The sequence below is a fragment of the Mesocricetus auratus genome, unplaced genomic scaffold (genome assembly GCF_017639785.1).
Source record: "Mesocricetus auratus isolate SY011 unplaced genomic scaffold, BCM_Maur_2.0 Super-Scaffold_15014, whole genome shotgun sequence".
NCBI classification, from domain to species: Eukaryota; Metazoa; Chordata; class Mammalia; order Rodentia; family Cricetidae; genus Mesocricetus; species Mesocricetus auratus.
Window position 1 is genome coordinate 32960689 of NW_024429186.1, and position 16093 is coordinate 32976781.

General features: G+C 51.2%; 1 protein-coding gene across 1 annotated transcript in view; it reads left to right on the plus strand.

Annotated features, from left to right (window-relative positions):
- Nucleotides 1-16093, plus strand: part of Mideas (mitotic deacetylase associated SANT domain protein) — a 41926-nt gene that overhangs the window by 15651 nt on the left and 10182 nt on the right. Inside the window, 7 exon segments of the mRNA XM_005086394.4 lie at nucleotides 2357-3825; nucleotides 3827-3991; nucleotides 5202-5498; nucleotides 12455-12800; nucleotides 14717-14783; nucleotides 15265-15407; nucleotides 15526-15629. Of these exon segments, the coding sequence (XP_005086451.1) occupies nucleotides 2578-3825; nucleotides 3827-3991; nucleotides 5202-5498; nucleotides 12455-12800; nucleotides 14717-14783; nucleotides 15265-15407; nucleotides 15526-15629 (2370 nt within the window). The 5' untranslated portion in view covers nucleotides 2357-2577.

A 16093-nucleotide genomic window follows, 5' to 3' on the forward strand; every position in this document is an offset into this window, starting at 1 on the left:
CTGAATGGTGGGTTCTCCCTTGTGTGCAGGGTAGGCAGCAGGGCAACTGGTCCCACCTTCTGACTGAATGTCTCCCCTGCCACCCCCCAGATCCATGGGCAGTAGCAACCAAACCCTGGAGCTCTTCTCCACAGACTCCACCTCATGTCCTCCAAACCTGCACCAGGCACTGAATAGCCATTCCCCTGCCGAGGCCCCCTCCGACAGGAACATGTCTGCACGTGCACCCGTGCCTGCCTGCCACGTGGGCCTTCCCCTGTCCCAGGCCCCCAAAGCCCATACCGCGGCTCCCACAAATGACTGTGAGCATCCCTGAGCTTGCAGCCCCCTAGAGGCACATGGCCTGCTGGGCTTCCCTCTGTCCTGTCTCCTCCCTCTCACATGTGCTTTCTTCCTCAGTCTCGCTGCAGACACATGCGTATTTCTATTTCTAGTTTGCCGGACTCGGGTCTCCCTCAGAGAGGTGGAACTCTTCGGTCCCACCCTTCAGCTGCATGGAGACCCCATGGTGATTTTCCCTCTCTGACTTTGGTTCTCTGCTGTGAATTGATCTGGCTGCCCAAGGATGGGGGTTTAAAAAGCAAAAGGAAGATTTGTTTAAAAAGCTTGTTACTCTGGCCCTCTGCTCTGAGCTCCTATCCAAATTCTTCCCTTACTGCTGGAGCTAGGGTACCTCAGTGCCACTCTGGCCCCCTTTCCCTGCAATTTATAGGCAAATGGAAACAAACGAAGTGGCTTGCACCGTCTTCAGGGCCCGGGAGCCGAGGAAGGAAATGGAGGAGGAAGTTGCTCCCCTTCTGGGTGCTGGGTGAAAGTGAAAGAGAGGGAGGGAGCCTCCGTGAGTCAGGCAGTCAAGCTGGCAGGCCGGCCAGTCCCGGAGCCTGGCTCGGAGCTGCTTCGGAAACCTGCAGAGCAGCGATAGCACCGGGTGTCTGGGAGGGGAACCAGGCTAGGTATGGGCAGGGCTTGTTGTGGGCAGGACTTGTGACGCCTGGTCTGTTCCTGCTGGTTTTCTGGGAACTGCCCCACCTGCTAACATGTCTGTTGCATTCAGAACTTAACCAGGATCTGCGGGTTCATCTTTGCCTGCCTCTAGTCTTCCTACCTTAGAGTCCCAAGGCCAGAATCTTGGGGGAAGAGGTGGACTGTTATACTTCCTACTCTTACTAAATTCCCAGGAAGAAAACAAATTAAAGGAATGAACAAAAGTTTATCTGAAGAAAGAACAGAAGTTTAATGATATAGCAAGCAGCTATGCATGTGGTAAAATACAGGCCTGGGTTGTTTTCTGTAGCAATGACAACTGTCATTAACAGCCAGGTGGTGGTGGCCCACACCTTTAATCCCAGCACTCAGGAGGCAGAAGCAGGCAGATCTCAGTGAGTTCGAGGACAGCCTGGTCTACAGAGCGAGTTCCAGAGAAACCCTGTCTCGAAAAACCAAACCAAACCAAACAATCGTTGAAAACATCAAGTTAGAGGGGGTTGAAGAATCTAGTCTGATTCATGCCTGCAACATGTGCTCCATACATATGAAGCCCCCATCCCAGCTACCCTATCCCCAAAATTATGGCGAAGCAGAACACTGAGCACATCTCGGGAAGTCTTGGGTACCGAGTTTTAGAACTTTGCACCCGTTGTATTTGAGTTGGATTCTGCTTTAGCCAGCTGCTCTTTAGCAGTGGAGGGGAAGGAGGTGGCAGCCGGCCCCAGCTGCTGACCAGCTACTAGACTAAATTGGGCCCCCATCCAGCCAGAGTTGCAAAACAGGTTCTGTGCTAGTTTGAGAAAGACTCCCGACAGCCAGAGCCCCACCCAGCAGCTCTTCCCAGGGGTGGGGCCTCACCTACATGCCTCAGCATAAAAGGCTGCAAGCCTAGCTCTCTGGGCCCTAGGCTTTGCAAGAGCTTGCTGTAGCTACAAAGAATGGGTGGCCATACTGGGAACAGTCCCTGTTTCCTAACTTCCTTTGTCTTCAAGTGGAGTGTTGGCAATGGCGGTGGCCTGAGGAAGATTCCAGGCTGCCCAGTGCTGGAACTTAGTTTAATAGGACAAGGTTCTTAGTTTGTCCTTTGTTTTCCCCTTTCTCAGCTTGCCTTGGGGCCTAGGCTACATGTCAACTCCATGTGGTCCCTCAGCATGTGTCGCTTTTACAGGGCTCAAATTACACACCGAATGCCGCAGACTTGGAGTCCAGCCAGAAGGTGGTGGGACAAGAGGAGGGTGACAGTATACTAAATACTGTCCCTGGCCCTGCTGCACTCCTGGCCCCTGTGTACAGTGACCTGAGGCAGGGGGACACTACTGATACTCAGGGATCCTGTGGCTGATGGCTGTCTCTGCTTTTTCCTCTGCAGGCTCCAGGACCTGGTGTGGCATCATGATCGGGGGCGTGTAGCTGAGCTCAAGGGCCTCTCCAGAAGAGGAAGGACCAGAGGACGTTTCTTGGCTCCTGTGTTTTCCTCTGCCCTCACTGGCTTTCGGACTGGGACTGGGGCCAGGCTTCCAGCAGGACCTTCTCCCGAGGGATGGGCGGCTGCTGAAGGGGTCTCATTGCCAGGCCTTAGCTGGCCGCACCATGAACCTCCAGGCCCAGCCCAAGGCTCAGAATAAGCGCAAGCGTTGCCCTTTTGGGGACCAGGAGCCAGCTTCCAAGGAACAGCCACCACCCCTGAAGGCTCCACCACAGTCCCTCAGAGCGAAGGAGGAACAGTACGAGGCCCACGAAGCAACAGGCGTTGCCTCCACCACCCAGCCTGTGGAGCTGCCTCCTCCCAACAGCCTGACTCTGCTGAACTCCGTGGTGTACGGATCTGAGCGGACCACGGCAGCCATGTTGTCCCAGCAAGCCCAAGTAAAGTGGCCCAACTCAGTGATGGTTCCAGGGCGGGGCCTGGAGCGTGGAGGAGGCGTAGGCATCAGTGACAGTGGCTGGCAGCAACAGCCTGGCCAGCCTCCACCCCACCCTGCATGGAGCCACCTGTCCCTCTACAGTGGACCCAAAGGGAGCCCTCATCCAGGTGTGGGGGGCTCTCCCTACTATAACCACCCTGAGGCACTGAAGGGGAGCAAACCCGGGGGTCCACAGCTGGATCACTATGGAAATGCGGTGCAGCCCATGGTACCGCAGAAGCTGCCGCTGGAGGCGGGGAGACCCCCAGCACCCTTGAACTCTTTCCATGCAGCCAAGAAGCCCCCAAACCAGACGCTGCCCTTGCAACCCTTCCAACTGGCATTTGGCCACCAGATGAACCGCCAGGTCTTCCGACAGGGCCCGCAGCCCTCCAACCCCAGCGCCTCCTTCCCACCTCAGAAGCAGCCGCAGCAGCAGCAGCCGGCAGCCCTGTCCCAGATGCCACTATTTGAGAACTTTTACCCCATGCACCAGCCACCTTCCCAGCAAGCCCAGGACTTTGGCCTGGCACCGGGTGGGCCGCTGGGACAGACTCACCTGCCTCATCACAGCATGGCCCCCTACCCTTTCCCTCACAACCCGGATATGAACCCGGAGCTGCGCAAGGCCCTCCTGCAGGATTCCGCCCCACAGCCTGTGTTACCTCAACCCCAGGTGGCCTTCCCACGTCGTTCCCGCCGTCTGTCCAAGGAGGGGATTCTGCCTTCCAACGCCCTCGATGGAGCTGGCACCCAACCTGGTCAGGAGCCCACAGGCAATCTGTTCCTTCACCCCTGGCCTCTTCAGCAGCCACCACCAGGCTCCCTGGGGCAGCCCCACCCGGAAGCCCTGGGCTTCCCATTGGAACTAAGGGAGTCACAGCTCCTGGCTGATGGCGAGAGACTAGCACCCAACGGTCGGGAGCGGGAGGCTCCCCCCCATGGGTAACGAGGAGGTCATGAGGGCTGGGGGCCTAGGGGACTGTGGACAGATGATACGAGGTGGGGTGATCCAGAGCACCAGACGGAGGCGCAGGGCTTCCCAGGAGGCCAATTTGCTGACGCTGGCCCAGAAGGCGGTGGAGCTGGCCTCACTGCAGGTGAGAATGAGCGCTGCAGCCGGTATCGGGCAGGCTCTGGGGTGGAGTGGGAAATAAACGATGCTAGGTGTCCCGTCTGTGTCCCTCCCCCCCCCCCCCAGACAGAGCTTCCCCCCATGTAGCCTTGGCTGTCCTGGAACTTGCTCTATAGACCAGGATGGCCTTGAACTCACAAGAAATCCGCCTACCTCCCAAGTGCTGGAAAGACATGTGCCGTCCCTTCCACTGGCCCGCCACCTGGCAATGCTAAGGCTTATAGGGCAATTTTGCAGTTATTTAAAGGAAATTAAAGTTCTTCATTCAGAAAATCCCTACTGGAAGCACCCATACCTGCAGGGATGCTGAGGTTTCTCCATACGGGGGTGGTGGGTCAGAGATTGTTGGCTTCTTTGTGTGGAACTTGAGGGTTGGGAGTAGGGGGTACTGGGAGCCAGTATTTTATGATTCAGGAGTGGTTACCAAGGTGATGCATGTCAAAATCATTAACTGTGATCTAAAACGGGTTGGTTTGTTTGGCTATAAGTCCATTGCAATAAAGTTCAGTTTTTAAAGTCGGAAAGGGAGGAAAACCAAACAGAATTTGAGCGCTTGTGTTACCTTGGGGTTTCAATTTTATTTTATACTTGCTCAAAAGTGACTTCTTATCAAATGCAACAGCAAGGGTAGTCACTTGTCCCAGGTTTCTGTAAAGAAACTGAGCCAACTGGGAATTTGCAGGACCATGTAGTCCAGACAGACGCCTCCCATTTGATCATCATTTACTCTGTCCTTCCTTAGAAGTTGCAGCCACTGTTGCCTTTAGGTCCAGGTTGTCAGTCAGGAGGCTACAGAATTTTAGGGTTTTCACTCCAGTCAGATACCCATGAGGAAATAGCTGCAAAGATCTCCCTTCATCTTGCCACAGCAATATGCCTTGTTACATGTCACACCCTGTATGCTAGGTGCTAAATGCCTGAAGCTATTTGTGGACTGAAATGACCACTTGGAATGGCCTACTTCAGGCCAGGGTGGCACAACCAGGCAGAAAGAGGTTCTGGAGAATATCTGACATGTATAGGAACAGGGGTGGCTCAGGAAAGGGCCAAATTGTCAAAGACCAAAGAGTGACTGGTTGAGTTGCTGGGTTGAATGGGCATGGGAGTCCTAGGTCAGCAAATGGGGACTCGCCTTCTGAACCTCACGGCCTCCCCCCAATCTCCCTCTTCTCCAGGATGCCAATGGCTCTGAGGAGAAGCGGAAAAGTGTGCTGGCCTCAACTGCCAAATGCGGAGTGGAGTTTTCTGAACCCGCCTTAGCTGCCAAGAGAGCTCGGGAGGAGAGTGGAATGGTGCCCCTCATCATCCCGGTGTCTGTCCCTGTGCGGGCTGTGGATCCCGCTGAGGTGGCCCAAGCGGGAAGTGTCGATGAGGACGGGAAGGGTCTGGAACAGTACTCCGCTGAGCACAAGCCATCGGTCATCGTGACCCGCAGGCGGTCACGAGTCCCGGGGACGGATGCGCCAGCTCAGGTATGAGGCTGCTCACCGAAGTCCTCCAGCGCCAGAGCTTCTAGCTTCAAAGACTCTAAGGGAAGCAGTAGGTGCTCCAAGGAACGCAGGGAGATATTGTTGTCTTTGTTTTATGTCTGTTTACCACATGCATGCGATGCCTTAGAATCCAGAAGACCGTGTCAGAGCCCCTGGAACTGTAGTTATGGGAAGTCGGAGCCACCATGTGGGTACTAGGAATGGAACCAGTGCTCTCAACAACTAATCCATCTTTCCACTTGTCAGGGAGATACTGGGTTTTTTTTGTTTTTCGAGACAGGGTTTCTCTGTATTGTTTTGGGGCCTGTCCTGGAACTCGCTCGGTAGACCAGGCTGGTCTCGAACTCACAGAGATCCGCCTGCCTCTGCCTCCCGAAGTGCTGGCATTAAAGGCATGCACCACCAACGCCCGGCCGAGATACTGTTTTTATTTTCCAACTCAAACTTGTACTAAGGTACATAGGGGGTATGAGTTTCATGCTTGAAGTTTGTGGTTACTGGGGAAAATCTAGGTCAGGAAGTTTTGATGGCCCCTGGTAAGGCCCTGAGCTGCCTCCTGGGGTGCAGAAGTGTTCACTTGTTCTGTTCACTTCTGAGCTAAGCACCTGAAATCTCCCACTAACACTGTGGTTGTAGTTTTTCTCTTACCTCTGCCATTGGTTTTGTATGTCTTGGTAGGATGTTCCGGGTGTGTGCACATTTAGACCGGGTGAGTGTGAGAGGCTTCTTTTCATCTAGCATTCCTTTGATGAGTCCTTCCACTTTTATCTTCTCTGTAACCTTCAGGAATATTTCCAAGTAGCATACAATTGCGGTTTGACGTTTTCTAGCCTAACGACTTTTATCTTTTAAGAAGAACACCAATACAATTTTCATTTTTTCTATTTGCTTATTAATAAAAATGGCATGCATGGTCTATGATAGGATGTTTCATATATGTGTGTGTAGTCAATATGATGTTATATGTGTGTGTGTGTATAGTAGATCTGCTAAACCAAGCTAATTAGCATAGTCATTACCTGACACACACACACCCTTTTTTTTGTGGTGAGAACATTTAAGGTCTGGTCTCTTAGCAATATTTCTAAGAGAAATAAATTAATACAGTGAGCAATGAAAGCCATCATGCTGTACAATAATAGGCCTCCTGAATTTCTATATCCTGTTTTTACTGAAATTATGTTTCCTTTGATCATCTTCCCAATCCTCACTGCAGCTCCAGCCCTTGGCAGCAGCCGTTCCTCTGTCTGCACGGAGTGCGGCTCCGCTGATAGAATCTCTGCTTAGTGTAATTACTGATAGACCTGGCTGAACCCCTGTCACCTGCTATTAGCTCTCTGCCTACATCATCCTGCCTTTGCGATGATCTGCTCCCCACCTCCATGCTTTAAATTGACTGGGATCGTCACTCCCATCTCTCCTTTGTTAACAACAGATTAGTTATATACTTAATTACTTTTAGTGGTTATTTTAGTAGGCATCTTACCTGGATCTCTACAAGTGACCCGGCCACAGCTTCTTCTAAGATTTATTTATTTATTACATATACAGTGTTCTGTCTACACGCCAGAAGAGGGCACCAGATTGAATTGCAGATGGTTGTGAGTCACCATGTGGTTGCTGGGAATTGAACTCAGGACCTCTGGAAGAGCAGCCAGTGCTCTTAACCTCTGAGCCATCTCTCCAGCCCCCCGGCCACAGCTTCTTTTGGAACTGTGCAATGAAAGCTAGGTCAGGAGCTCTTTGTACCAGTTCCCAGCACAAAGCTACTCCTAATATTTCTGCTGCTCCTTTTCTTCATTTATTACTTTTATCTATTTTTCTGTAAATGGATGTTTTGCCTGCATGTATGTCTGTATACCATGCATGGGAGTAGTGCCCATGGGAGCCAGAAGAGGGCGTCAGGTCCCTTTGGATTAGAATTGTGAGCCACCATGTGGATGCTGGAAATTGAACCTGGGTCCTCTGGAAGAGCAATCAGTTCTCTTAACTGCTGAGCCATCTCTCCGTACCCCTACTGGGTTTTGTTCTTCTATCATCTTAGCACTGGATATCTTGAAAATGAATAAGTAACTCAGTGCTTGCGTGTTAGAGTGTATATGTGTGCGTATGTGTACAGATGTGTACAGACTGCTTGCTTGTGTATGTGCAGCTGTGATGACCAGGGGGATGTCTCTGAACCTGGGACCTTGGTGCTTCAGCTAGACTGGCTGGCTAGGAGGCCCCAGGGATCTTCCTGTCTTCACCTCCCAAGCCTTGAGAGTACAGATGTTTGTCACCATATCTGGCTTTTTTTTTTTTTTTTTTTTTTTGACTTTTTTCGAGACAGGGTTTCTCTGTGGCTTTGGAGGCTGTCCTGGAACTAGCTCTTGTAGACCAGGCTAGCCTCGAACTCACAGAGATCCTCCTGCCTCTGCCTCCCGAGTGCTGGGATTAAAGGCGTGCGCCACCAACGCCCGGCTCCATATCTGGCTTTTTTAATGTGGGTTCTGGGCATCCAAACTCAGATCTCGTGTTTGAGTGTCAAGTACTTTCCTCGCTGAGCCGTGTCCCTTGGCATCCTATACTTATTTTTTCCTATGAAATCTTCTTTCCCTTCAGTATTACTCAGTTAACATCTCCTTAGACATTATTCTAAAACCTTTTATAACCTCTTTCCACCTTCTAGAGGAATTCATCTTTGTTTTGTTTGTTGTTTTTTGAGCTGGGGTGTCTCTGTGTAACGCCCTGGCTGTCCTGGAATTCCCTCTGTAGATCAGGCTGGCCTCAAACTCACAGAGATCCGCCTGCCTCTATCTCTTGAGTGTTGGGATTAAAGGTGTGCACTGCTACCGCCCAGCTCAAGAATTCATCTTTATATGCTATTTTATTTGCCAGATCTAAGTCAGTGCATGCTTGCTTGAGTGCGTGTGTCAAGGTCCCACCAATGCTCTTCAAGAGGGCGCTCATCTTGACTCCTGGTGGCTAGCAAATGGCCCTGGCAATCCCGAGTCACTTTTACCGAATCAGAAACAGATCGAATGGGGTAAACTTTGTTCCCGCTAGGGACAAGCCTGTTTCCGCTCAGTCTTTTTTCTGGTCGCTCTTGAAGGCGTTGAGACTCTTAGTCCTTAGCTCCTCCTCCCGCAGGTGCTTCTTGCAGTAATAGGATTCACCTACAGACTTAAGGCTGCTCAGATGTGGGGTTCATCTCTATGACCCCACGCCCACCCCGGGTCTTTGGGTCTGTAACTCTTTGTCAAGCTGTTTGTTCTGAATCTTTGGGTATGTCTTTTCTATCCAGTTCAGATTTCCCACTTATTTGGTTAGAGAGCTAGCCTGCTTGCCTCTTCTCCATAATAGGAAAAAGATTATTGTGAGGTAATTCATTCAAGCTTATCAGCTCTCTGAGGTCTTGCTCTGTGGTTGGGGGAAAGTTTGTGTTAGAGACCTGGCAGCTTGTCTTGAGAGTAGGTGAGGAGGAGCCCGGGCAACTACCTAGTCAGCACCTCCATTTCATCTGTGAGGAAACAGGACCAGAAAAGTCCAGAGCTATTAGTCTGCTTTTAATCCCTATAACCAAACGCCCGAGGCAGGCTAACATGATGAAGAGTTTTAGTTTGGCTTGTTGTTCTAGGGGTACAAAGTCCAGGCGCCTTTTCTGGTGATAATCACTTGCAGGCAGAGTTTCAAGATAATTGCAGAGCCCCACAGAGAAACAGATAGGGAACACATGTGTCTGCCTCTGTCTGTGGTCTCTGTATTCCTCTGAGGCCACCCAGGATTCAGCAATGGTGGCTCCCCTGTAATGACCTTATCTAAACCTAATCAATCACCTCCTTGCCTCCAAACACCATCTGGACTTCAATTTCCACCTTCTCAATACTGTTGATATGAGGCTTTGAGGCCTGCTTGGGGTGCACTGGTGACTTGGTGCGGTGCAGTGGTAGGGCACTGGCCTGGCCTGGGCAGGTCCTAGGCTCCACCTCCATCGTCAGTGCTGGAGACAGCTTGTCTTGAGAGTGTGGGAAGGAGCCTGCAGACCTGCAAACCTGAGCACTGACATCAGCTAGCAGCCGAGCTAGCCCTGGACTGCATCATGAGTTTCTGCCTGTGAGGGTTTCTGCTACACTAGAGGGCTCCACGATTACTGTGAGATACTGTAGGATAGTTAGCCCAGGGCTGTCTGCTCTCTGGGGTCTCATTCTGTGGCAGGCTGTGGGGGGACGGGGCGCTTATATTTTGTTATTTGCTTATTTTATGTTTCATTGTACTATTGACATTTGCAATCATGCATAAAAACAGAGAAGGGTCTAGTGAATGAATGTTTAATCTTTACCCAGTTTTCACAGCCCTATCAAATACAGTCCTGGCACTCACTCAGGCTGGCCTTGAACTCACGGAGATCCGCATGTCTCTGCCTCTCTCAAGTGCTGAGATTAAAAGTGTGCACCACCACCACCCAGCTAAATACAGCCTGTTTTATTTCAACTGTACTCTCACTACCCTGAGTTATTTTGAGGCACATTTCACCCACAAATCCTTTTGGGTTGCATCTGAATACATGTGTATAGTATGTTTGTTTGCCTTCCTTCCTTCCTTCCTTCCTTCCTTCCTTCCTTCCTTCCTTCCTTCCTTCCTTCCTTCCTTCCTTTCTTCCTTCCTTCCTTCCCTATCTCCCTCCCTCCTTTTTCATTTTAAAATAGTTTCAATAGCATTACCACACCTTAAAAGTCAAAAACACTCAAACAGTTTAAATCTCCTCCCTACGAATAGTTGGAGCTGGTTTTGCATGGGGTTGCTAGCACATTGGGAGGCATTTAGTTCTTGTTCTACTTAGTTTCTGCTGCTGTGACAAACACCTTGACCAAAGCAACTTGAGGAGGAAAGAATTTATTTCATCTTATTGTTTACAGTTGGACTTGAAGGGAGAGCAGGAGCCTGGAGGCAGGAGCTGACGCAGAGGCATGGAGGCTGCTGCTTCCTGGCTTGCTCGGTCTGCCTTTTTGTTTGTTTTCAGAGACTGCCCGGGAGCTCACTCCAGGCTGGCCTTGAACTCTCAGAGATCCACCTGCCTCTGCCTCCCAAGTGCTGGGATTAAAGGTGTGTGCCACCACCGCCTGGTTCAGCCTGCCTTCCTAAAGAACACTGGAGCACCCCCAGGGTGGATTGCCCAGTGGGCTAGTCCCTCACACATTAGTTAGAAGATGCCCCACAGACTTGTCAGGCAGTTCCTCAGCTGAGATCCCCTTTTCCTAGATGTTTGGTTTGTGTTGGGTTGAAAGCCAGCATAGCTCTACTGAAGTTTTTTTTCTGTGTAGTCCTGTTCCCTAAAGGCAGAGGGATGAATGTTCTCAGTTCATCCTAATTAGTACAAGGGAAGCAAGGGCACACAGGAACGAGGAGAGGTCATGCTAGGGCCTCAGATGCAGACTGGATCCCTGGAGCAGGGATAGCCTCAGTCGCCATGACCGACTTGGTTTACTGTGCCAGAGATGCTTTAGGGGCTGCTCACTCCTGAAAGCTGTTTGCTTCCCTTTTGAGAGTTTAGGCCCTGCTTTCTATTCTGTGCAGACGCCCATAAGGCATACCATAGAGACGAAGTGTGGGCTAGGGAGGCCAGCCTCTGACATCATGGGTGGGCTAGCCTCTGGCAGTAGCAGATCTAATACTCACGAGTTAATGTTCTGCAGGAGCAGAGACACCTGTTCCCTTCTGTGGGCTCACTCCCTGCTCAGGTTCTGGCACACAAAGCAGGCTTCTATCCCATGCAGAGTCTGGCCTCTTAATAGTAGTAGCAGGAATGTTACTACAACCACGGGATTTCCATACATTAGTTCATATTACTATACAGGAGGCTGAGCCATCCTCATTCTGTTTCCCTCTCCAGGCTGAGGCTCTGAATGTTAAGTTGGAGGCTGTACTCAGTGGTAGGGTGCATGCCTAGCACACAAGGCCCTGGATTCGGCCTACACAGAAGCAAATAGATTTATTAATTTTCCCAAACTAGCTTATGTTAATCTTCATTGCTGCCAGATCAGGTAGGCATTTCCTATTCTATTTCCACATTAAAAGTGAAGATGGGCCGGACAGTGGTGGTGCACGCCTTTAATCCCAGCACTCGGGAAGCATAGGCAGGTGGAGCTCTATGAGTTCAAGGCCAGCCTGGTTTACAAGAGCTAGTTCTAGGACAGCCTCCAAAGCCACAGAGAAACCCTGTCTCGGAAAAACCAAAAAACAAACAAACAAATAAGTTAAAAAACAAAAATGAAAATGGAGGTTGGAAGAATGGCTCAGTGGTTAGGAGCGCTTGCTGCTCTTCCACAGATGAGTTTGGTTTCAGGCACTACTGAGCCAACCCATGACCACCTCATATGAGCTCCTTGGACGGACGGACACACACACACACACACACACACACACACACACACACACACACACACACACACACACGCGCGCGCGGCAGACACACTGACATATATGTATACACAAGTAAAAACAAATTCAGTCTATTTTTATAAAAACGTGAAGATGTACACGGAATCTGTTGTTTAAATAACCAGCAAAGGTGATAGATCTAAGCGTCTGGGCCCTTTCCCAACAGCACGTTCCCTGTTGGATACATTACAGCATTGATTGGGAGCTATGGCCCGGAACCCAAATTTAGAATTAAGAATAATTTTTAGATTTTGACAAGATTCCTTCCTTTTTAAAAAAATTTTTATTTTTTAAACAAAATGTAGACCAGGTGGCTCCTGGCCTTTAGGTGGCATTTGCTCACCTGGATCTGCCACAGGAGACAACAGGCTGGATTTGGGGGCCTTCTCGTCTTTGAGGCTGTCTTGGTGGGTGCGTCGGGCAGAGAGTTTCAGAGATAACATTGGCAGGCTCCAGTCAAGACCGGAGGTTTCTGGGGACACACGAAAAACTGAGTCTCTCTGTTCTGTTTGCACCTCCAGGCTGAAGACCCAAATGCCAAGATGGAGGGGGAGCCTTCCATTCGGAAACCAAAGCAGCGGCCCCGGCCCGAGCCCCTTATCATCCCCACCAAGGCGGGCACTTTCATTGCCCCTCCTGTCTACTCCAACATCACCCCCTACCAGAGCCATCTGCGCTCTCCTGTCCGCTTAGCTGACCACCCTTCTGAGAGGAGCTTTGAGCTGCCCCCCTACACACCGCCCCCCATTCTCAGCCCCGTTCGGGAAGGCTCCGGCCTCTACTTCAATGCCATCGTATCAACCAGCAGCATCCCAGCCCCTCCTCCTATCACGCCAAAGAGTGCCCATCGTACCCTGCTCCGTTCTAGTGAGTGATCTTGTGGCTGAGGTGGTGGGGGAATGTACAGGGAGAGATAGTGCAGTGTAGGGGCTGGAGGTGGGAGGCGGGATCTCTTCTGTGTGTCCCCCTCCCAGGGTGTGGTAGGGCATGGTCCTCCCGCTTGGATTCTCATCCCTGTCCCACTGTTTATTATCATGTCCCTTGTGCAAGTCCAACTGCCCAGACCTAACTGTGTTCCTTCATTATTCAGCAGGGGTTAGATTAGTCAGACTTGGCTGATGGTGGATTTGCTGATATTCAGCTATTAGATTCACACACAGCAGTTTCCTATGGTTAACCTAATAGGTACCTCCCCTGGTTGTGGTAGGGATCAGATCTGTTAGCACTGTTTATATTAAGTGACTGACCTGGTCTCCTGGGCCTGTCTAGCAGTCATTTTGGACAAAAGCAGGCCTGGGTGTTATGAGACCTAAAAATTAAAAATGTCCATTTCACAAAGCTGTTCTTTTCCCTTGGAAAATGGAATCACCTGATCGTTTACAGTGGCATCACACGGGTGCATTCTTCACCCAGTTAACCTCTGACCCCAGAGCTCACCCATGGTGTGGTTCTCTGGTGCCTCCTGGTGTCTGTGGATGGAAATTGCCCTGTGCTGGCAGGCTTAGACTTTTTTCCTCAGGAAGTTTCTCTCCCTGGCTCGGTTTGTGCTGGAAATCACTGAAGAGAGCAGACTGTCAGCCAAGATGTCAGTCTGCCCAACAAGTGTTTGCTGCTCCCTGGGTGTAAACTCTTGAATGGATCCTGTGCAGGCTGCAAGACTATATGGGATGCTGGAATCGAGTCTAAAGGAAGTGCAGGGAGGATCATTAGGGAACTGACAAGTCTGCGAGACAGAAAGTCAGGCTCCCAGCAGTGTGGGGCCGGCACAAAACTTGAGCCTGCAGAAGCCTGGCTAGATAAGGAAAGAATTTGGGAAGTGGTGGAGACCGAGCTAAGCTTGAACTCCAGAGTGGGAGGGGCAGGCAGGGCGCTGCAGGCGTGGAGTGGGGGTGAGCAGAGGGAACGAGGGGGTGAGGTTAGTGGGCCTCGAGGGTCGAGAGTCTGGGCCGAGGGAGGCACAGACACATGGGGAACTGCCCTGAGCAGCTGAGGGTTTCAGGTTTTGTCTGACGCTGCAGAGAAACACAACAGAGGTCTTGTTTTGAGTAAGGGTGTGCCTTGATCTAGTCTGACCTTAAGATTAACTTGGATGAGAGTGAGGCAAAAAAAAGTCAGAGAGGAAATGAGAAGATAATTTTAAGAGACCCCCTTCCCATCTCCCTGGTGTGCCTCCAGTTTCAGCCTCTTTGCTAGAATGAAAGTAAAACATAGTTTTATACTGAAGCTTGTGGAGTGGAGGCTCCTAGAAGCAGGATCTGGGCTCAGGTGGTCGTGCTAACAATATAGCTAATGGTCTTGGAGTGCCAGGTTCTTTTTTTTTTTTTTTTCCTTTTTTTTCTATTTTTGGTTTTACAAGACAGGGTTTCTCTGTATTGTTTTGGAGGCTGTCGGCCCAGCCCGGCCTCGAACTCACAGAGATCCGCCTCTCGAACTCACAGAGATCCGCCTGCCTCTGCCTCCCTAGTGCTGGGATTAAAGGCGTGCACCACCACCGCCCGGTCAGAGTGCCAGGTTCTTACTTAATTCAGAATTCTCATTACCCCCAGGAGACAGAAAGAAATAGCCCCTTTCTGCAGATGTGAAAACTGAGGTGCCCACATATTTAATAAAGTGCCCAAGTTGCACAGTCATCAGGTTGCAGAGCAAGGACAGGGTGCCTCTGTTCCAAGTGTACTCAGTGAGTCACCACTGTGACTCTTAGGCATGCAGGACGGCCACCTAGGACGGGAGTGCTTTCCTGAAGGGAGGAAGGGGTCACTAACCAATATGCTCTTTGTCCGTAGATAGTTCTGAAGTCACCCCGCCCGTGCTCTCTGTGATGGGGGAGGCCACCCCTGTGAGCATCGAACCGTAAGTGCAGTCTGCCCCAGGCCCATGGCGTGTGGGTTCCAGGTGGGCCTAATGCATTGCAGATTAGCTTTGGAGCAAGAGGGGGCTTCTGTGAGGCCTGCACACAGACAGGCAGTCTCTTTGGGCTTCTGTCGTCTGTCCCAGGCTCTACTGTCTCTCCTGCTTGTGAATGGAAGCTGTAGGGAGAAGAAAGGGAAGGTCCAGGTTGGCTTGAATTTATTAGCAGGGAGAGCTGGGTGGGGGTGGGGCTTCCAAGAGCCTCTCCTTATCAGTCAGATGTGGAGTAGCTTTTCCACCCTTTAGCCTCTGGGCCTTGCTTTTCTGATCACACCAGATGCCAGATTCACTACACCCAGCTCTGGCCTTGCTGCCTGCATTCAGCGCCTTCCAGCTGTACTTTTTCCAACACATCCGAGGGAGAAAGTCAGGTTCCCCGTCTCCACAAGATGAGGCGTCACTCCTTGCTTTTCTGCCCCTACAGACGGATCAACGTTGGTACCCGGTTCCAGGCCGAAATTCCTATGATGAGAGACCGAGCTCTGGCAGCTGCAGACCCCCATAAGGCTGACTTGGTGTGGCAGCCATGGGAGCATCTTGAGAGCAGCTGGGAGAAACAGAGGCAAGGTAGAGACCTCCAGGGAGCAGGCCATGGCAGGCTGGTGGGCAGATGGGCGGGCTGGGTTCTGCAAGGCCCAGCATTGAACATGATTTCCTGTTGTCCTTCCATCTCCTGGGAATCCAGTGGATGACCTGCTGACAGCTGCCTGCTCAAGCATTTTCCCTGGTGCTGGCACCAACCAGGAATTGGCCCTGCACTATCTCCATGAGTCTAGGGGGGACATCCTGGTAAGAAAGCCTCATAAATTTGGGGGGAGGGTCCCTTAGGAAAGCTGGTTCCGGTCCCTCCCTCTCTGTTGCCAGGACCAGGCCTGGGGTGTAAAATTTTATTGATTTACATTTGCTCTTCTGCAAATGTTCTAATGGGGGGAAGGGCGTGTTTCTTTTTCCTCTCACGATCATCAACCTTGTCTTAGCCTCCCTGGTACTAGGGTGCTTTGGCATGGTGATTTGAGGAAGTTACGAGGGGTCTGACCAAGGAAGAGGATGTTGGGGTTTGGCCTAAACCCTAGCTGGGTATGCAAGGTCCTACTGTTGGTCTAACTCTGGTCCTAGGGAGGTCCGTTCTCCCACTCTCGATTGTCACGGAGGGCGCGCTGTGTCCACGCTACTTGCTTTGGGGGTTGAGCATTCCTGCAGTAGCCTCCCGGCCCGACTCCTCAGCAGCCCCACTTCCTGTGATTTTTGCCATC